This window comes from Ranitomeya imitator, chromosome 2 (genome assembly GCF_032444005.1).
Source record: "Ranitomeya imitator isolate aRanImi1 chromosome 2, aRanImi1.pri, whole genome shotgun sequence".
NCBI lineage: Eukaryota > Metazoa > Chordata > Amphibia > Anura > Dendrobatidae > Ranitomeya > Ranitomeya imitator.
Window position 1 is genome coordinate 24,250,124 of NC_091283.1, and position 21,580 is coordinate 24,271,703.

General features: G+C 51.3%; 1 protein-coding gene across 4 annotated transcripts in view; it reads right to left on the reverse strand.

Moving 5' to 3' along the window:
• Positions 1–234: 234 nt before the first annotated feature.
• MARK4 (microtubule affinity regulating kinase 4) overlaps positions 235–21,580 on the reverse strand; it is a 46,006-nt gene continuing 24,660 nt past the window's right edge. For 2 of the 4 annotated variants that reach the window (XM_069746183.1, XM_069746182.1), the window contains exons 16-18: positions 10,062–10,141; positions 8,388–8,432; positions 235–3,495 (exon numbers count right to left, since the gene is read on the reverse strand). In XM_069746183.1, the coding sequence (XP_069602284.1) occupies positions 3,431–3,495; positions 8,388–8,432; positions 10,062–10,141 (190 nt within the window). In that variant the 3' untranslated portion in view covers positions 235–3,430. The remainder of the gene's footprint in view (positions 3,496–8,387; positions 8,433–10,061; positions 10,142–21,580) is intronic. The other 2 variants (XM_069746181.1, XM_069746180.1) reach the window with 1 other exon arrangement.

Below are 21,580 nucleotides of genomic sequence, written 5' to 3' on the forward strand. Positions count from 1 at the left end.
TGACACATGTAGAGGGGGCTGTATACCAGGGTGACACATGTAGAGGGGGCTGTATACCAGGGTGACACATGTAGAGGGGGCTGTATACCAGGGTGACATGTAGAGGGGACTGTATACCAGGGTATGGATGCTTATGCCACGTGGTACATGCAGCGATAAATATCTCACTTTCGGCATCGCACCGTCGCCCTCTCTTACCCCCTCGCTGACTGCACATTACACACAGACCATGACTGGATTTCATAGGGTGATTTTAATAAATAGTTTTGGGGTACAATGTCTGGAGGAGGGTTCACTGCTGACGTTCTACACTACGAGCGTGTGCTGGGTACATGACACGGCCTGCGCTCTGGTTTCTTGTTTCGACACTGTGTGGGTGTCAGGAGCTTCAGGACCCCATTCTGAACACTGTAGTTGTCGGACTGCTACCCCCATCATTGTGTGACATCTGGAGAGGTTTAGATTAATAACATTACGAGGCGCCTGCAGATCATCTCCTCAAGAAAGGAAGGAAGTGACGGGAACATTATAGTGTAGGCTCCATTATGAAATATTTACAGCGGCTCCCAGGTGGCACTTTACTGCACTCATGCGGTGTAGATGGTGCTGGGACCGGACAGCAGTATCGGCACAAGGCTAAAATGATGCCAGGACTGGCTGCAGTGATGATGAAGGCGCAGTGCAGCAGTATCAGGTGTGGGGTGTTCATAGTGTTGGGGGGCTGGCTGCAGTGATGGGGGCGCAGTGCAGCAGTATCGGGGGTGGGGTGTACATAGTGTTGGGGGGCTGGCTGCAGTGATGATGAGGGCGCAGTGCAGCAGTATCAGGTGTGGGGTGTACATGGTGTTGGGGGGCTGGCTGCAGTGATGAGGGCGCAGTGCAGCAGTATCAGGGGTGGGGTGTACATAGTGTTGGGGGGCTGGCTGCAGTGATGAGGGCGCAGTGCAGCAGTATCAGGTGTGGGGTGTACATAGTGTCGGGGGGCTGGCTGCAGTGATGAGGGCGCAGTGCAGCAGTATCAGGGGTGGGGTGTACATAGTGTTGGGGGGCTGGCTGCAGTGATGAGGGCGCAGTGCAGCAGTATTAGTTGTGGGGTGTACATAGTGTCGGGGGGCTTGCTGCAGTGATGAGGGCGCAGTGCAGCAGTATCAGGTGTGGGGTGTACGTGGTGTTGGGGGGCTGTCTGCAGTGATGGGGGCGCAGTGCAGCAGTATCGGGTGTGGGGTGTACATAGTGTTGGGGGGCTGGCTGCAGTGATGAGGGCGCAGTGCAGCAGTATCAGGTGTGGGGTGTACATAGTGTTGGGGGGCTGGCTGCAGTGATGAGGGCGCAGTGCAGCAGTATCAGGTGTGGGGTGTACGTGGTGTTGGGGGACTGGCTGCAGTGATGAGGGCGCAGTGCAGCAGTATCAGGTGTGGGGTGTACATAGTGTTGGGGGGCTGGCTGCAGTGATGAGGGCGCAGTGCAGCAGTATCAGGGGTGGGGTGTACATAGTGTTGGGGGGCTGGCTGCAGTGATGAGGGCGCAGTGCAGCAGTATTAGTTGTGGGGTGTACATAGTGTCGGGGGGCTTGCTGCAGTGATGAGGGCGCAGTGCAGCAGTATCAGGTGTGGGGTGTACGTGGTGTTGGGGGGCTGTCTGCAGTGATGGGGGCGCAGTGCAGCAGTATCGGGTGTGGGGTGTACATAGTGTTGGGGGGCTGGCTGCAGTGATGAGGGCACAGTGCAGCAGTATCGGGTGTGGGGTGTATAGAGAGTCGGGGGGCTGGCTGCAGTGATGAGGGTGCAGTGCAGCAGTATCGGGTGTGGGGTGTACATAGTGTTGGGGGGCTGGCTGCATTGATGAGGGCGCAGTGCAGCAGTATCAGGTGTGGGGTGTACATAATGTTGGGGGGCTGGCTGCAGTGATGAGGGTGCAGTGCAGCAGTATCAGGTGTGGGGTGTACATAGTGTTGGGGGGCTGGCTGCAGTGATGAGGGCGCAGTGTAGCAGTATCGGGTGTGGGGTGTACATAGTGTCGGGGGGCTGGCTGCAGTGATGAGGGTGCAGTGCAGCAGTATCAGGTGTGGGGTGTACATAGTGTTGGGGGGCTGGCTGCAGTGATGATGGTGCAGTGCAGCAGTATCAGGTGTACACAGTGTTGGGGGGCTGGCTGCAGTGATGAGGGTGCAGTGTAGCAGTATCGGGTGTGGGGTGTACATGGTGTTGGGGGGCTGGCTGCAGTGATGAGGGCGCAGTGCAGCAGTATGAGATGTGGGGTGTACATAGTGTCGGGGGGCTGGCTGCAGTGATGAGGGTGCAGTGCAGCAGTATCGGGTGTGGGGTGTACATGGTGTTGGGGGGCTGGCTGCAGTGATGAGGGCGCAGTGTAGCAGTATCGGGTGTGGGGTGTACATAGTGTCGGGGGGCTGGCTGCAGTGATGAGGGCGCAGTGCAGCAGTAGGCTCTTAGCGAAGAATTTGCAGTGATGGTGGTGGAGTAATATTCCCAGCATAGGCGGTGGTTTTGCAGCAGTGAGGATGCAGTAAAGCGAGTGGCTTTAGATGGTGCCGGGGTCTTGCTGCGGTGATGAGGGGACGGCACGGTCCGGTGCTGGTTTGGCGAGTGGACACCACGCTGGGTGATAGGACGTGTGAGGAGGGCAGCAGCCAAATAACCCCTCCCCCACCAGGAATCTGCGTGACCTGCACATGTCATTATATACACTGACCCCCGGATGATGGGGGTCTCTGAGCGCAGGAGGAGGAGCATCGGATTAATCAGGGGGTGGCGAGAAGCAGACCGGTGATACGTGGGGTGGATGCCATGACGGGCGGGGACGTGTCATGGAGAACAGGTTAACATAGCACATATGTCGAGGGAGGGGCTAATATAATGTCCAATATTCAAGTGGGCAGAGCCAGAAATGGGAGACAATTTGGGAAGGAAACTGTTAATAAGGTCTCGGATCCGGCGTCTGGTCCGCACTGTGCAGAACCCCAAGTAAAAATCACCGCCCCTCCCCCGCGATGGCACAGCTCTCAGGAGACGAGTGGGCATGGCACGTCCAGAAGGGGCATCTCATGGGTGGAGTGGACGTCGTCCTCCTGCTTCCACCATAGATCCTCAGACAAAGCCCTACAGGTGCAGCATCCAGACCAGGAGGCGTCCGTCATAAAGGCACAGCGTCCCGACAGTAAAGGAGGGGGCGACTGCCCGGATGGGGCGTGCTTCACCCCCGATGGGGCTCGTCCCAGCTTCAAAAAGCTACAGCAGCATCCTACAGGATATCCACAGAACGAATATATCCCCTTCTTAAAGTCCCAGCGTCCCAACGGTGACAAGTGGGCGGAGCTTGCCTGGTAAGGGCCGAGGTCTTCCCACTGGGTAAGATTCACTGGGAGCAGTCGAGGGGGCTGGCGAACTCAAGGGGGGGCGCCGGGTGGATTTCGTCACATCCCCGGAAGGTCGGAGCAGGCCTGAGTGGGCCGACGCTTTATACCAAGGTATATAGCTACTGCAGAAAGAGAGAGAAAAAGAAATGTAAAGAAGGGAGCACAAAGGGGAAAATGGCTGCCTTGCCAGACACATTGGCCAGGCGGGCTCTAAGGTGGAGGTCGCCATCATCTCCTGACCTCACTACCTGCTCCACGGTGGAGCTCGCCAACATCTCCTGACCTCACTACCTGCACCATGGTGGAGTCCTCCGTCATCTCCTGAACTCACTACCTGCACCATGGTGGAGTCCTCCGTCATCTCCTGACCTCACTACCTGCTCCATGGTGGAGGCCTCCATCATCTCCTGAACTCACTACCTGCACCGTGGTGGAGTCCTCCGTCATCTCCTGAACTCACTACCTGCACCATCGTGGAGTCCTCCGTCATCTCCTGATCTCATTATCTGCTCTATGTTGGAGGTAACCATCATCTCCTAACCTCACTAACTGCTCCATGGTGTAGGTCACCATCATCTCCTGACCTCACTACCTTCCCCACGGTGGAGGCCTCTGTGATTTCCTGACCTGACTACCTGCTCCATGATGGAGGCCGCCATTATCTCCTGAACTCACTACCTGCTCCATGGTGGAGGTCTCTATTATCGCCTGACCTTGCTACCTGCTCCATGGTGGAGATAGCCGCCAAGTCCTGAGTTCACTCCCTGCTCCACGGTGGAGGTAGCCAACATCTCCTGACCTCACTACCTGCTCCATGCTGGAGGCCTATGTCATCTCATGACATCAATACCTGTTCCATGCTGGAGGCCTCTGTCATCTCCTGACCTCACTACCTGCTCCATGGTGGAGGTCACTATCATCTCCTGACCTCACTTCCATGGTGGAGGTCGTCATCATTTCCTGACCTCAGTACCTGCTCCATGGTGGAGGTCACCGTCATCTCCTGACCTCACTACCTACTCCATGGTGGAGGCCTCTGTCATCTCCTGACCTCACTACCTGCTCCATGATGGAGGCTGCCATTATCTCCTGACCTCGCTACCTGCTCAATGGTGGAGGTCGCCATCATTTCCTGACCTCAGTACCTGCTCCATGGTGGAGGTCACCGTCATCTCCTGACTTCACTACCTGCTCTATGGTGAAGGTCACCGTCATCTCCTGACCTCAGAACCTGCTCCATGGTAGAAGTCGCCGTCATTTCCTGACCTCACTACCTGCTCTATGGTGGAGGCCTCCGTCATCTCTTGACCCCACTACCTGCTCTATGGTGGAGGTTGCTTCATTGTGGAGGTCGTCATCTCCTGACCTCATTTCCATGCTCCACAGTGGAGGTCACCAACATCTCATGACCTCACCACCTGCTCCACGGTGGAGGCCTCCGTGATCTCCTGACCTCACTACCTGCTCCACGGTGGAGGTGGTCAACATCTCCTGACCACACTACCTGCTCCATGGACGAGGCCTCTGTCATCTTGTGACCTCACTACCTGCTCCATGGTGGAGGCCTCTCATCTGACCTCACTACCTGCTCCATGGTGGAGGTCGCCGTCATCTCCTGAACTCCTTACCTGCTTTATATTGGAGGTAACCATCATCTTCTGACCTCACTACCTGCTCCACAGTGGAGGTCGCCAACATCTCCTGACTTCACTACCCGCTCCACGGTGGAAGCCTCTGTCATCTCCTGACCTTACTACCTGCTCCAAGGTGGAGGCCTCTGTCATCTCCTGATCCCACTACCTACTCCATGGTGGAGGCCTCCGTCATCTCTTAACCCCACTATCTGCTCCATAGTGGAGGTCACTATCATCTCCTGACCTTACTTCCATGCTCCATGGTGGAGGTCGCCATCATCCCCTGACATCACTACCTGCTCCATGGTGCAGGCTACAGTCATCTCCTGAACTCACTACTTGCTTCATTGTGGAGGTCGTCATCTCCTGACCTCATTTCCATGCTCCACAGTGGAGGTCACCAACATCTCCTGTCCTCACTACCTGATCCATGGTGGAGGCCTCCGTGATCTCCTGACCTCACTACCTGCTCCACGGTGGAGGTCACCGTCATCTCCTGACCTCACTACCTGCTCCACGGTGGAGGCCTCCATCATCTCCTGATCTCATTACCTGCTTTATGTTGGAGGTAACCATCATCTCCTGACCTCACTACCTGCTTCATGATGGAGGCATTCGTCATCTCCTAACCAGACTACCTGCTCCATGGTAGAAGCCTTTGTCATCTCCTGACCTCGCTACCTGCTCAATGGTGGAGGTCGCCAACATCCCCTGACCTCACTACCTGCTCCATGGTTGAGGCTTCGGTCATCTCCTGACCTCACTACCTGCTCCAAGGTGGAGACCTCTGTCATCTCCTGATCTCACTACCTGCTCTATGTTGGCGGTAACCATCATCTCCTGACCTCACTACCTGCTCCACAGTGGAGGTCGCCCTCATCTCCTCACCTCACTACCTGCTTCACGGTGGAGGTCGCCAACATCTCCTGACTTCACTACCTGCTCCATGGTGGAGGCTATCATCATCTCCTGATCTTACTACCTGCTCCATGGTGGAGGTCGCCGTCATCTCCTGAGCTCACTACCTGGTCCATGGTGGAGGCCATCATCATCTCTTGACCTCACTACCTGCTCCATGGTGGAGGTCGCTGTCATCTCCTGACCTTGCTACCTGCTCCATGGTGGAGGTTGCGCCATCTCCTGAGTTCACTACCCGCTTCATGATGGAGGCCGCCATTATCTCCTGAACTCACTACCTGCTCCATGGTGGAGGACTCTCATCTTCTGACTTCACTATCTGCTCCAAGGTGGAGGCCTCTGTCATCTCCTGATCTAACTACCTGCTCTATGTTGGCGGTAACCATCATCTCTTGACTTCACTACCTGCTCCATGATGGAGGCTGCCATCATCTCCTGACCTCACTACCTGCTCCATGGTGGAGGCCTTCGTCATCTCCTGACCTCACAACCTGCTCCATGGTGGAGGTGGTCGCCATCTCCTGAGTACACTACCCGCTTCATGATGGAGGCCGCCATTATCTCCTGAACTCACTACCTGCTCCATGGTGGAGGACGTCATCATCTCCTGACCTTACTACCTGCTCCATGGTGGAGGTCGCCCTCATCTCCTCACCTCACTACCTGCTCCACGGTGGAGGTCGCCAACATCTCCTGACTTCACTACCTGCTCCATGGTGGAGGCCTTCGTCATCTCCTAACCACACTACCTGCTCCATGGTAGAAGCCTTTGTCATCTCCTGACCTCACCACCTGCTCCACAGTGGAGGTTGCCAACATCTCCTGTCCTCACTACCTGCTCCATGGTGGAGGTTGCCGTCATCTCCAGACCTCACCACCTGCTCCACAGTGGAGGTTGCCAACATCTCCTGTCCTCACTACCTGCTCCATGGTGGAGGCCATCATCATCTCCTGACCTCACTACCTGCTCCATGGTGGAGACCTTCGTCATCTCCTGACCTTACTACCTGCTCCATGGTGGAGGTCGCCGTCATCTCCTGACCTCACTACCTGGTCCATGGTAGAGGCCTTCGTCATCTCCTGACCTCACTACCTGCTCCATGGTGGAGGTCGCTGTCATCTCCTGACCTCGCTACCTGGAGGTTGTCGCCATCTCCTGTGTTCACTACCCGCTTCATGATGGAGGCCGCCCTTACCTCCTGAATTCACTACCTGCTCCATGGTGGAGGACGCCATCATCTCCTGACCTTACTACCTGCTCCATTGTGGAGGCCTCTGTCATCTCCTGACCTCACTACTTGCTCCAAGGTGGAGGCCTCTGTCATCTCCTGATTTCACTACCTGCTCTATGTTGGCAGTAACCATCATCTCCTGACCTCACTACCTGCTCCACAGTGGAGGTCGCCCTCATCTCCTCACCTCACTACCTGCTCCACGGTGGAGGTCACCAACATCTCCTGACTTCACTACCTGCTCCAAGGTGGAGGCCTCTGTCATCTCCTGATTTCACTACCTGCTCTATGTTGGCAGTAACCATCATCTCCTGACCTCACTACCTGCTCCACAGTGGAGGTCGCCCTCATCTCCTCACCTCACTACCTGCTCCACGGTGGAGGTCGCCAACATCTCCTGACTTCCCTACCTGCTCCATGGTGGAGGCCTTCGTCATCTCCTGACCTCACCACCTGCTCCACAGTGGAGGTCGCCAACATCTCCTGACTTCACTACCTGCTCCATGGTGGAGGTTGTCGCCATCTCCTGAGTTCACTACCCACTTCGTGATGAAGGCCGCCATTATCTCCTGAACTCACTACCTGCTCCATGGTGGAGGACTCTCATCTCCTGACCTCACTATCTGCTCCATGGTGGAGGCCTCTGTCATCTCCTGATCTAACTACCTGCTCTATGTTGGCGGTAACCATCATCTCTTGACTTCACTACCTGCTCCATGATGGTGGCTGCCATCATCTCCTGACCTCACTACCTGCTCCATGGTGGAGGCTTCTTTCATCTCTTGACCCCACTTCCTGCTCCATGGTGGAGGCCTTTGTTATCTCCTGACATGACCTCACTATCTGCTCCATGGTGGAGGTCGCCATCATCTCCTGGCCTCACTACCTGCTCCATGGTGGAGGGCGCCATCATCTCCAGACCTCACTACCTGCTCCATGGTGGAGGTCACCTTCATCCCCTGAGTTCACCATCTGCTCCGTCATGGAAGCCACGGTAATCTCTTGAACTCAATACCTGCTCCATGGTGGAGGTCACCGTCATCTCCTGACCTCACTACCTGCTCTATAACCAGAATCTTCATCAGATAGACCAGCCAGGGCCATCAGGACCGGGCAGGAGAACCCTGTGTGACATCCTGAGGCTGCACAGACCTTCTCACTCTTTATATACTGACAGTGAATCAAGTCAGGGATGATGGGAGTGGTAGTCAGCAATACATGAATACTTGCCTTGTGACCTCAGGTCTCCGGACTCTCTCAGATTCGTCTGTGACCCTAAAAATAAAAGTGATGATACCATGAAGAAACAGAGAAGGTGAATTGACGCGTCCTCAGAGCTTGGCCCTCACACCGGGGCTGCTATATGGGAGCAATGCAGAGGAACCGCAGTACCCCGGCCGGGCACTGGGGGTCATCACAGGATTTAATAGAGCAATGATGGCACCATCATCCACCACAACAGACCAGCCCACAGCGTCATCACATGTCCACTGCATCCGAAGTCACAGCAACCATCTCGGATCCGTCATCTAATCCTAAATTCACCAAGAACATTATGATGACCACTACCAGTGTAATGGTGAAGGGAAGAGGAGGAGTGATAGTATAATGGTGCAGGGAGGAGGAGGTGTGATACTATAATGGTGCAGGGAGGAGGAGGAGGTGTGATAATACTATAATGGTGCAGGGAGGAGGAGGAGGTGTGATAGTATAATGGTGCAGGGAGGAGGAGGTGTGATATAATGGTGCAGGGAGGAGGAGGAGGTGTGATATAATGGTGCAAGGAGGAGGTGTGTTAGTGAAATGGAGCAGGGAGGAGGTGTGATTTGGCACTATGTGGATGAAGGGAGGTAGTGGAGGGTGTCATGTAATGGTGTGGGGAGGCGACAGTGGTAGAAGTGTCATGAAGCAGGAAATTAAGGCGGACATGTACCTGTAAGGACCAGACCCGGCGCTGACCACAAGGCCGGACACCACTAATACCTGTAAGGACCAGACCCGGCACTAACCACAAGGCCGGACATCACTAATACCTGTAAGGACCAGACCCGGTGCTGACCACAAAGCTGGACACCACTAATACCTGTATGGACCAGACCCGGCGCTGACCACAAAGCCGGACACCACTAATGCCTGTAAGGACCAGACTCGGCGCTGACCACAAGGCCAGACACCACTAATACTTGTAAGGACCAGACCCGGCACTAACCACAAGGCTGGACATTACTAATACCTGTAAGGACCAGACCCGGCGCTGACCACAAGGCCAGACATCACTAATACCTGTAAGGACCAGACCTGGCACTAACCACAAGGCTGGACATCACTAATACCTGTAAGGACCAGACCCGGCGCTGCCTACAAGGCTGGACACCACTAATACCTATAAGGACCAGACCTGGCACTAACCACAAGGCTGGACACCACTAACTCCTGTAAGGACCCTGACCCGGCGCTGACCACAAGGCCGGACACCACTAATGCCTGTAAGGACCAGACTCGGCGCTGACCACAAGGCCGGACACCACTAATGCCTGTAAGGACCAGATCCGGCACTAACCACAAGGCTGGACACCACTAATACCTATAAGGACCAGACCCGGCACTAACCACAAGGCCGGACACCACTAATACCTATAAGGACCAGATCTGGCGCTGACCACAAGACCAGGCGGTATCGGCCCATGCACTGGCCTATACCTTCCTCATCATGAATACCTGGCACAGAGCTGACTTTCCTTCCTCACTGCCCATCACACAGTCACTATAAAGGGGCCGGAAACAATCAATACAACCCTCAGGAAGTTTTCAGCCGCACTTCCCATGGCTGCAGCACAACGGTGACCATCACACTGACGACTCGCCCACGGGTAAAGGTTATTAGGGGGACAGGGAGACACTTACTGATCTTGCTGTCCTGAGGGAGAGACACTCCAGACACACAGCGGTGAGACGCCTGTCTCTTAGAGGGGTCAAGAGCGACCCTGGAGAGGAAGCCAGAAAGTGCAAGGGAAGAAGGACAGAGGGGAGAAAAACTATGAGAAGACAGGTGATAGGAAAGGAGGACAGCAGAAAGTAGAGCAATAAAAACTACAGTCCACTGGTGTCCCCAACTGTGTCACCCACCCACAGATACAACTGAGCGCAGCAGGTACAACACAACTGAGCACAGCGGGAACAGTGCAACTGAGCACAGCAGGAACAGTGCAACTGAGGGCAGCAGGTACAACTGAGTGCAGTGAGTACAGTATAACTGAGCGCAGCAGGTACAACGCAACTGAGCACAGCAGGTACAACGCAACTGAGCACAGCGGGAACAGTGCAACTGAGGGCAGCAGGTACAACTGAGTGCAGTGAGTACAGTATAACTGAGCGCAGCGGGTACATCGTAACTGAGCACAGCGAGAACAGTACAACTGAGCGGAGTGAGTACAGTACAATTAAGCGCAGCTGTAAGGACTCTGGATTCCTTATTTATCTGTGGTGTTTTATTGCCATTTTCCAAGATGGCGTCTGCTGCCTCAAATTTGCTCATGTAATCAGACTTCCCTGTCTTTATAAGCCTGGCTTGCTTCATACTCCTTGCTTGTGTATTCTGCCTGAATCCCTGGCTTGTGCTGCAAGAGACTTCCCCTCTCCAGATACTCCGGCTCTGCCTATTCAGCTAACCTTCGCTACTCTCAGAGGTTCTCCTGACCTGCATTACTCTGCATTCTTCTCCTGCCTGCTGGGACATGTAAGCTCATCCTGCTACAACTAAGCTTGTTTGATTTCCACTGCTAGTTTATTTGACTGTTTCTGGACTCGAAGCTCTGCACTGCTTCCGGACTCTTTGCTAATACTGCCAGCCCTGGTATGAACCGTGTCTTATGATCTGCATTTCCCCAGAAAGTGCTACGCCCATAAGACTTTGCCTGCAGTAAAGCTGCAAACAAACTATTCCTAAGAAGGACCCAGTTTGCCATCCACTTGAACTGTTGTGCACATGCTGCACCCACGTTTGTGCGTTTGAATATTGACTTTGCCTGCACCCGAGCTGCAAGGAACTTATCCTGAACTCACCTTATTTGCTGTGTTTTGAACTTGCTCACTGTGGAGAAATATGTGTATATATACACATCTATATGTGTGTAGTGACATATGTCTAGGGTTATATGTGTGACTAGTGATAATGTAACATCTGTCCTGAAGGCAAGTCGCACCTAGGTGTTAATAGGTACTTTCTTGGGACTAGTAGAAATTCTGTCTCCAGATCTCACCAGGAGGTCTAGCTAGAGCCAAGAATGAGGTAACATTTGGCACCTCTTAAGTCTTGGAGGGGAGATGCTAATTGCGGCCTGAGGTGATCTATTCCTGAGAACCTTTTCACAAGTGTCTCAAAAGAGAAAATAATATATTCATTAGTAGAGCGGCCGTGGCCAAACAGACCACAATTATATTAACCTGGGGGGCCGGTCTAGAAACCTGAGCTCAAGCCAAAGTTATAAATTTAGGCTGCAGACAGAGAATTGTGTTCACATGTGAGGGCAGCCTGAGAAGCTGATGTGTTCCACCAACTCCATTCACCCCCCCTCAGGGAGCAGAAAGCAACTACCAGTTAGATAATTTCTTTAAGTTTTCTCCTGTTTATTTTGATACTGTTTTGCATAAGTTGTATGTCTTTTTATTATCATATTTTTATACCTTTTCTTATTGTAAGCACTGACCCTTTTGTTATTAAAGTATAAAACTTTAACAGTTGAACCTTTAATGGTCTAAAAGAATCCATAACCTAAGGTGTGTGAGCCTTATGAGTGATAGACATATTTTTATTAGTATTATTATTTCTGGGACTCATCGCCCGTGTATTCGGTGAGTGGTGGCAGCGCGTATGAGCGGGTGTGTGGCCTGGGTCGGTGTGTGATTTATGCTCCCATTACAGCATAGGACAGAGGTTGAATGCTGGACTGAGAGTGGGGAGATAGATTAACCCTTGCAGGCACAACCCCAAGTCACGTGTGAGAGCACGAACGTGACGAATTAGTGACACCACGGAGTAGGGATCCGTGACACTCACTCTTTGCACCAATGTTTGTTTTGAATAATACAGACTTATCATTATATTTGGTTCTGCTGCTTATTTGTCTCAAGCCAAGAGATTCTTGAGTGTTCCACTATAATTGTTACAGGATACACAAGCCAAATAAGGAATCTGCCGAGACAATGGCTACTGAACCTAAGATTGAACAACTGTTTTCTATGATGAGATCTCTGCAAAAAGAGATGGGCACTCTGCAGAGTAAGGTTGGAGGCTTGGAACATAATCAGGTGTTTGGACAGACTCTGCAGGATCTGAGTACTCGAATGGACGCTCAGGAAAATAAATTTAAAAGCATGGAGTCTCAGTATGGACAGGCCTTTCAGGACTTAAGTGCTCATATGCCCACGTAATATATTGCCCAGCCACGTACTATATTGCCCAGCGACGTAGTATATTGCACAGCCCACGTAGTATATTGCCTAGTGACGTAGTATATTGCCCAGTGACGTAGTATATTGCCCAGCCACGTAGTATATTGCCCAGCCACGTAGTATATTGCCTAGTGACGTAGTATATTGCCCAGTGACGTAGTATATTGCCCAGCCACGCAGTATATTGCCCAGTGACGTAGTATAATGCCCAGCCACGTAGTATATTGCCCAGCCACGTAGTATATTGCCCAGTGACGTAGTATATAGCCCAGCCACGTAGTATATTGCCCAGGCACGTAGTATATTGCCAGTGACGTAGTATATTGCCCAGTCACGTGCTATACAGCACAGAGCCACATAGTACATTGCACAGCGACGTAGTATACAGCACAGAGCCACGTAGTAGATTGCCCAGCGACGTAGTATACAGCACAGAGCCACGTAGTATATTGCCCAGCAACGTAGTATATTACCCAGCCACGTATGTCACAGGTTAAAAAATAAAAAATAAACATACTCACCTAACGATCCGAGGGCCCCTTGTAGGTTAACATACTCACCATTCTTGTCGCTGCTCCTCAGCGTCCCGTCTCTCCGCCTCCTGGGATCCAACGGCGCTGTGCCGATGGGCGCGCGGCTGCCGCCATCTTCCGTTCCCAGTATGCTTCGCAAAATTACCCAGATGACTTAGCGGTCACGCGAGACCGCTATGCCTTCTGGGTAATTTCACAATGCATCGCTGGGAAAGGAAGATGGCGGCAGCCGCGAGCGGACAACGGAGGGTGAGTATAGCTGGTTTATTTTTTTTTACTATTTTTAACATTACTTTTTTTTACTATTGATGCCGCATAGGCAGCATCAATAGTAAAAGGTTGGGGACACACAGGGTTAATAGTGCCGGTAAAGGAGTGCGTTATCCGCGGCATAACGCGGTCCGTTACCGCCGGCATTAACCCTGTGTTAGCGGTGACCGAAGGGGAGTATGGAGCGGGCGTCGGGGACACTGACTGCGGGGAGTATAAAGCGCAGCGCCGGGGACACTGCGGGGAGTATGGAGCGGACCGTCGGGGACACTGACTGCGTGGAGCGGGGAGTATGGAGCGGAGCGCCGGGGACACTGACTGCGGGGAGCGGGGAGTATGGAGCGGATCGCCGGGGACAATGACTTCGGGGAGTAAGGAGCGGCCATTTTCTTCCGGACTGTGCCCGTCACTGATTGGTCGCGGCAGCCATGACAGGCAGCTGGCGAGACCAATCAGCGAATGAATAACCATGACAGAAGGACAGACAGACGGAAGTGACCCTTAGACAATTATATAGTAGATTATGCTACTGACATCCCGAGCACTCGCCTGGGCAAATCCGATGTATTGGATGATTTTTTGGCTGCCATGGCATTAATGTTTGATGACCCTAACCGTCGCGCCTCTGCTGAAACCGCCTTACAGTCCTTGCATCAGGGTAAACGTTCAGTTATTGAATATGCCACTGATTTTAGAAGGCTAGCTGTGGATACTAATTGGGATTGTTATGCACAATTGCCTATTTTCAGGAGAGGTCTGTCTAGTGTTATAAAGGATGAACTAGCCCGCTCTGAATCACCACAAGAGCTAGAAACCTTTATCCAACATTGTGTACGCATTGATATTCGCCTTACTGAGCGTAGACAGGAAAAATTGGCGGTATTTAATCGTATGTCTAATTATTCCCTTTCTCCCAAAGAACCTGCAGGTAAAACCACTCGGGAGACAGAGGTAGTGCCTATGCAAATTGACTCAGGAGCAACTCTCATTTTTAGTAATTTCTTCTCCTCATTTTCCAGTGATTCTAGGCATTCCTTGGCTGCGCTCACAGAATCCAACAATCAACTGGGAGACCAAGGAGATTACATTCCCAACCAGGAGTGATTCAGCCGTAACGGAAACTGTTCCGGAGTCTCTTGATTCGGAACCCCCTGAACCGGTCTTTACTTTACCTGTTGTGTATAAGGAATACTCTGACATCTGTGATAAGAGGAAGGCAGACCAGCTTCCCCCACATAGGGATTATGATTGTCCCATTGAACTGCTTCCAGGGGCAGCCATTCCTTTCAGTAATTTTAACCCTTTTTCAGCTCCTGAGCTCCAAGCTCTGAAAGAGTATATTGATGAAAATTTGGCTAAAGGCTTTATACGTCCTTCTTCCTCACCAGCAGGGGCACCTATTTTTTTGTAAAGAAGAAGGATGGGACCCTAAGACCGTGCATCGACTATCGGGAACTCAATAAGGTGACCATCCGGAATCGTTATCCCTTGCCTTTGATCCCAGAACTGTTGGAAAGAATCCATCATGCCAAGGTATTCTCTAAACTGGATCTTCGCGGGGCGTATAATCTAATACGTATCCGACCAAGCGATGAATGGAAGACGGCATTCAGATGTCGGTATGGACATTTTGAGTACTTGGTGATGCCTTTTGGGCTGTGCAATGCCCCAGCAATGTTTCAACATCTCGCCAATTATATTTTCAGAGATTTACTGGACCAGTTTGTTGTAATATATCTGGATGACATTCTAATTTTTTCTGACTCTCTACAGGAGCATCAAGAACACGTCAAGATGGTTTTGAAGCGTTTGCAAGAGAACCATCTTTATATCAAGCCGGAGAAGTGTGAGTTTCATCGTTCTGAAATTCAGTTCCTAGTTAATGTCATCTCTCCTCAGGGGATAAACATGGAATCCAGTAAGATTCAAGCAATCCTGGATTGGCCGATGCCTAAGAACATTAAGGAGGTTCAACGCTTTATCGGCTTTGCAAATTTTTATAGAAATTTTTCAGAGATTGTCCGTCCCATCACTTCTCTGACTAAGAAGGAGAGATCCTTTAAGTGGTCTTCACAGGCTCAGGAGGCTTTTGATCAGCTTAGGTCTTGTTTTACCTCAGCTTTTGATTCATCCAGACCCAGCACTGCCTTTCATCGTGGAGGTGGACGCTTCTGATTGGGCACTGGGAGCCATTCTCTCTCAGAGAACTGGAGAGAAGGCTCTATTACATCCTTGTGTTTTCTTTTCTCGTAAACTTACCCCTGCAGAAAGGAACTACGACGTGGGAGATAAGGAACTCCTAGCGATTATTGCAGCCTTTAAGGAATGGAGACACAATCTGCAAGGGGCCGCACAACAGATCGTAGTGCTCACCGATCATCGCAATTTAGAGTTCCTCAGATCTGCTAAATGTCTGTCTCCACGTCAGGCTCGGTGGAATTTATTTTTAAACCAATTTAACTTTATTATTTCGTACCGTCCAGGTTCACGTAATGGGAAGGCTGATGCTTTGTCCCGAATCCATTCTTCGGATTCCATACCTGGAGCCCCGTTCAAGACCATTCTTTCGGATGCCAACTCCATCGGAGTAACCCATGATTCAGATCTATGGACAAGGATCAAGGAGGCCTATGATGGTGATGTATTTCTTGCTAACCCGTCTGTGGATATCAATCTTGCCCTTAAGGGAGGCTTGTGGTTCCATGACCGACGCATCTACATTCCTGAGGCCGTACGTCTGCAGATCCTCAAGTTGGTACATGACTCCAAGTTGGCCGGTCATAGGGGGGTACAGAAGACACAAGAATTCCTGGGCCGATTTTTCTGGTGGCCAACTTGCCTCAAGGATACTAAGGACTATGTGCTCTCTTGTGAGGTATGTGCTCGTTATAAGACTCCTCGTGCTTCTCCTACGGGTCTACTTCAACCACTACCTATTCCATCTCGTCCATGGGGCTCAATCTCTATGGACTTCATTGTGGATCTTCCTGCTTTTGGTGGCATGAACACGATTCTAGTGGTAGTTGATCGTCTGACTAAGGCTGCTCATTTTGTTCCTTGTGTCGGCCTCCCCTCAGCTAAAGAGACTGTAAACTTAGTAATACAGAATATTTTTCGGCTGCATGGGGTCCCAGATGAAGTTATTTCTGACCGTGGAGTACAGTTTACTTCAAGATTCTGGAAGGGGGTTTGTTCTGCGCTTAATATTGATGTTCGTCTTTCTTCAGCATATCACCCTCAGACGAATGGTCAGACCGAGCGAACCAATCAGACTCTGGAGCAATATCTACAATGCTACGTCTGCCATCTTCAGGATGACTGGTTGGAACTGCTTCCTTTAGCGGAATTCTCCTACAATAATTTACAGAATGCCTCCACTATGGTAACGCTTTTCTTCACTAATCTAGGTTATCACCCAAGCATCTTTCCTAGATCTCCAATGGATGTTCCAGTTCAGGCAGTGGAGGAGAGATTGACTGCTTTGAGGGAAAATCTAGAAGTCCTTAAGGAATCCTTAACTTCAGCTCAGGATTGTTACAAGAGGTCGGCAGACAGATTCCGAAAGCCGGCGCCAATGTTCAAGGTAGGAGATTCAGTATGGTTATCTACTAAGAATCTAAGACTGAACGTTCCTTCACAGAAACTGGGACAGAAGTTCATCGGTCCTTTCAAGATCAACGGTATCGTGAGTTCTGTGGCCTGCCGTCTAAAGCTGCCAAAGACTATGAAGGTACACCCAGTATTTCATGTCTCTCTATTGAAGCCTGTTTCTCCCAATAGCTTTCAGGGACGCATTGTGCCCCCTCCACGACCCGTACTGGTTGATGGGCAAGAACAATTCTTGGTAGAGGAAATCATTGATTCAAGGATCCACAGAAATCGTCTTCAGTATCTTATAAGATGGCAGGGATATCCACCTGAGGAGGACTCTTGGGAACCAGTTGCTAACATCTGTGCTCCACAGAAGATTACTCAGTTCCATCAGAGACACCCAGAGAAACCAGGCCTGAAGCCGCTGTTAAGGGGGGAGTAATGTAAGGACTCTGGATCCCTTGTTTATCTGTGGTGTTTTATTGCCATTTTCCAAGATGGCGTCTGCTGCCTCAAATCTGCTCATGTGATCTGACTTCCCCGTCTTTATAAGCCTGCCTTGCTTCATACTCCTTGCTTGTGTATTCTGCCTGAATCCCTGGCTTGTGCTGCAAGAGACTTCCCCTCTCCAGATACTCCGGCTCCGCCTATTCAGCTAACCTTCTCTACGCTCAGAGGTTCTCCTGCATTACTCTGCATTCTTCTCCTGCCTGCTGGGACATGTAAGCTCATCCTGCTACAACTAAGCTTGTTTGATTTCCACTGCTAGTTTATTTGACTGTTTCTGGACTCGAAGCTCTGCACTGCTTCCGGACTCTTTGCTAATACTGCCAGCCCTGGTATGAACTGTGTCTTATGATCTGCATTTCCCCAGAAAGTGCTACGCCCATAAGACTTTGCCTGCAGTAAAGCTGCAAACAAACTATTCCTAAGAAGGACCCAGTTTGCCGTCCACTTGAACTGTTGTGCACATGCTGCACCCACGTTTGTGCGTTTGAATATTGACTTTGCCTGCCACCGAGCTGCAAGGAAATTATCCTGATTTCAACTTATTTGCTGTGTTCAGTACTTGCTCACGCTTTGCACCAGTGTTTGTTTTGAATAATACAGACTTATCACTACATTTTGTTCTGCTGCTTATTTGTCTCAAACCAAGAGATTCCTGAGTGTTCCACTATAATTGTTACAGCAGCAGTTACAACGCAACTGAGCGCAACAGGTACAACGCAACTGAGCACAGCGGGAACAGTGCAACTGAGTGCAGCAGGTACAATGCAACTGAGCACAGCGGGAACAGTGCAACTGAGTGCAGCATGTACAACTGAGCGCAGTGAGTACAGTATAACTGAGCACAGCAGGTACAACACAACTGAGCACAGTGAGTACAGTACAATTGAGCGCAGCAGTTACAACGCAACTGAGCGCAACAGGTACAACGCAACTGAGCACAGCGGGAACAGGGCAACTGAGCCCAGCAGGTACAACGCAACTGAGCACAGCGGGTACAACGCAACTGAGCACAGCGGGTACAACGCAACTGAGCACAGCGGGAAGAGGGCAACTGAGCACAGCAGGTACAACGCAACTGAGCACAGCGGGTACAACGCAACTGAGCACAGCAGGTACAACGCAACTGAGCACAGCGGGTACAACGCAACTGAGCACAGCGGGTACAACGCAACTGAGCACAGCGGGTACAACGCAAATGAGCACAGCAGGTACAACGCAACTGAGCACAGCGGGTACAACGCAACTGAGCGCAGTAGGTACAGTGCAAATGAACACAGTGGATATAACGCAATTGAGCACAGTGGGTGCAGTCCAACTAAGCATAGTGGGTACAACTCATCTGAGCACAATGGGTACTACGCAACTAAGCGCAGAGGGTACAGAGCAACTGAGCGGAGCAGGTACAATGTAACTGAGCGCTGTGGATACAACGCAACAGAGCAGTTGGTACAGTGCAGGTGAGCGAAGCGAGTACAATGCAACTGAGCGCAGCAGGTACACTAGAACTGACAGCAACGGGTACAGTGCATCTTAGTACCGAGGGTACAATGCAACTGGTACAGTGCAACTAAGCGCATAGGGCACAATGCAACTGAGCGCAGAAAATACAATGCAACTGAGAGCAGCAGGTACAACGCAACTAAGTGCAGCCGGTACAACCCAACCGAGAACAGTGGGTACAACGCAACCGAGAGCAGCGGGTACAATGCAACTGAGCGCAGTAGGTACAACGCAACTGAGCAGTTGGTACAAAGCCACTGAGCGCAGTGGGTACAACCCAACTGAGAGCAGCTAGTACAACGCAACTGAGAGCAGCGGGTACAGTACAGCAGAGCACAGCGAATACAATGCAACTGAGCGCAGCAAGTACACGAGAACTGAGAGCAACGGGTACAATGCAACTGAGTGCAGAGGGTCCAACGCATCTCAGTACAGCAGGTACAACGCAACTGAGCGCAGTGGGTACAGTGCAACTGAACGCAGCGGATACAACGCAATTGAGCGCAGTGGGTGCAGTCCAACTAAGCATAGTGGGTACAACACATCTGAGCACAACGGGTACTACGCAACTAAGGGAACAGAGCAACTGAGCGGAGGGGGTACAACCAGGGCCGGACTGGCCCTCTGGCAAATCTGGCAAATGCCAGAAGGGCCTGTCTGGTCATGAGATGCCTTATCTGCTACGTTGTTAACAGAATCAGTGTTTTCAAGACACCCATACTGTTAAGAGTTGTGACGGAGCACAAAGTCACTTACCCCAGCAGGCCATGGGTATCATTAGAAATATTGCTCTTGTAGAAAATCTTCCTTTCCTCCATCCAGGGTAATATTAGTAATTTATCCCATCTGGTTCATGGGGACGCGGACAACATGGGCCTGTGTGATTTCAAATGCCAGGACTGAATTTCAGCCCCAGTCCATACCTGGGTACAACGCAACTGAGAGCAGCAGGTACAGTGCAGCAGAGAAAAGCGAGTTCAATGCAACTGAGCGCAACGAGTACAAATGCAACTGAGCGCAGCAGGTACACTAGAACTGAGAGCAACGGGTACAGTGCATCTGAACACAGAGGGTACAACACAACTGGTACAATGCAACTGAGCTCATAGGGTACAATGCAACTAAGCGCAGCTGGTACAACACAACTAAGCGCAGCTGGTACAACGCAACTGAGCACAGCGTGTACAGTGTAGCTGAGCGCAGTGAGTACAACGCAACTGAACGCAGCAGGTACACTAGAACTGAGAGCAAGGGGTACAGTGCAACTGAGCATAGCGGGTACAATGCAATTGACTGCAGAGGGTCTAAGGAATCACAACACAGCAAGTACAACGCAACTGAGCGCAGCGGATACAACACAACTGAGAGCAGCTGGTACAATGCAACTGAGTGCAGCGAGTACAACACAACTGAGAGCAATGGATACAGTGCATCTGAGCATAGAGGGTACAACGCAACTGGTACAGTGCAACTGAGTGCAGCAAATAAAATGCAACTGAGACAACAGGTACAGTGCAACCGAGCGTAGCGGGTACAACAAAACTGATTGCAGCGGGTGCAGTCCAACTGAGCATAGTGGGCACAATGCATCTGAGCACAACAGGTACTAGGGTACGAGCAACTGAGGGTAGCGGGTAAAACGCAAGTGAGCTCAACAGTTACTGAGCAACTGAGAGAAGCGGATGCAACGCAACTGAGCACAGTGGATACAAAGCAACTGATCACAGCAGGTATATTAGAACTAAGAGCAGCAGGTACAATGCAACTGAGCGCAGCGGGTACAACGCTACTGAGCGCGGCGGGTGCAGTGCAACTGAGCAAAGCGGGTACAACGCATCTAAACACTGCCTGTACATTGCAACTGAGCACAGTGGGTCCAACGCAACTGAGAAAAGCGTGTACAGTGCAACTAAGCGCAGAAGGTACAATGCTACTGAGCATAGCGGGTACAAAGCAACTGAGGGCAGCAGGTACAATGCAATTGAGTGCAGAATGTCCATCACATCTGAGCGCAGCGGGTACAGCGCAACAGAGAACAGTGGGTACAATGCAACTGGGCGCAGCGGGTACAACACATCTGAACACAGTGGGTACTACGCAAGTAACGCAACTAAGCGCAGATGGTACCGAGCAACTGAGCGTAGTGGGTACAACACAACCGAGAGCAACGAACACAGAGCAACTGAGTAAAACACAACTGAGAGCATCGGGTACAACACAACTGAGCGCAGCAGGTACAGTGCAACTTAGCGCAGCGGTGCAACGTAACTGAGTGCAGCAGGTACAACGCATCTGAGCACAGTGGGTACAATACAACTGAGCGAAGTGGGTGCAATGTAACTGAGCGTAGCAGTAGGAACGCAAATGAGCGCAGCAGGTACAAAGCAAATGAGAGCAGTAGATACAATGCAACTGAGTGCAGAGTACAAAATATAACAGTGCAGCAGGCGCAATGCATCTGAGTGCAGTCGGTACATTGCAACTGAGCGCAGCAGGTACAATGCAATTGACAGCAGTAAACACAATGTAATTTAAAGCAGCAGCTAAAATACAATGGACTGCAAAATG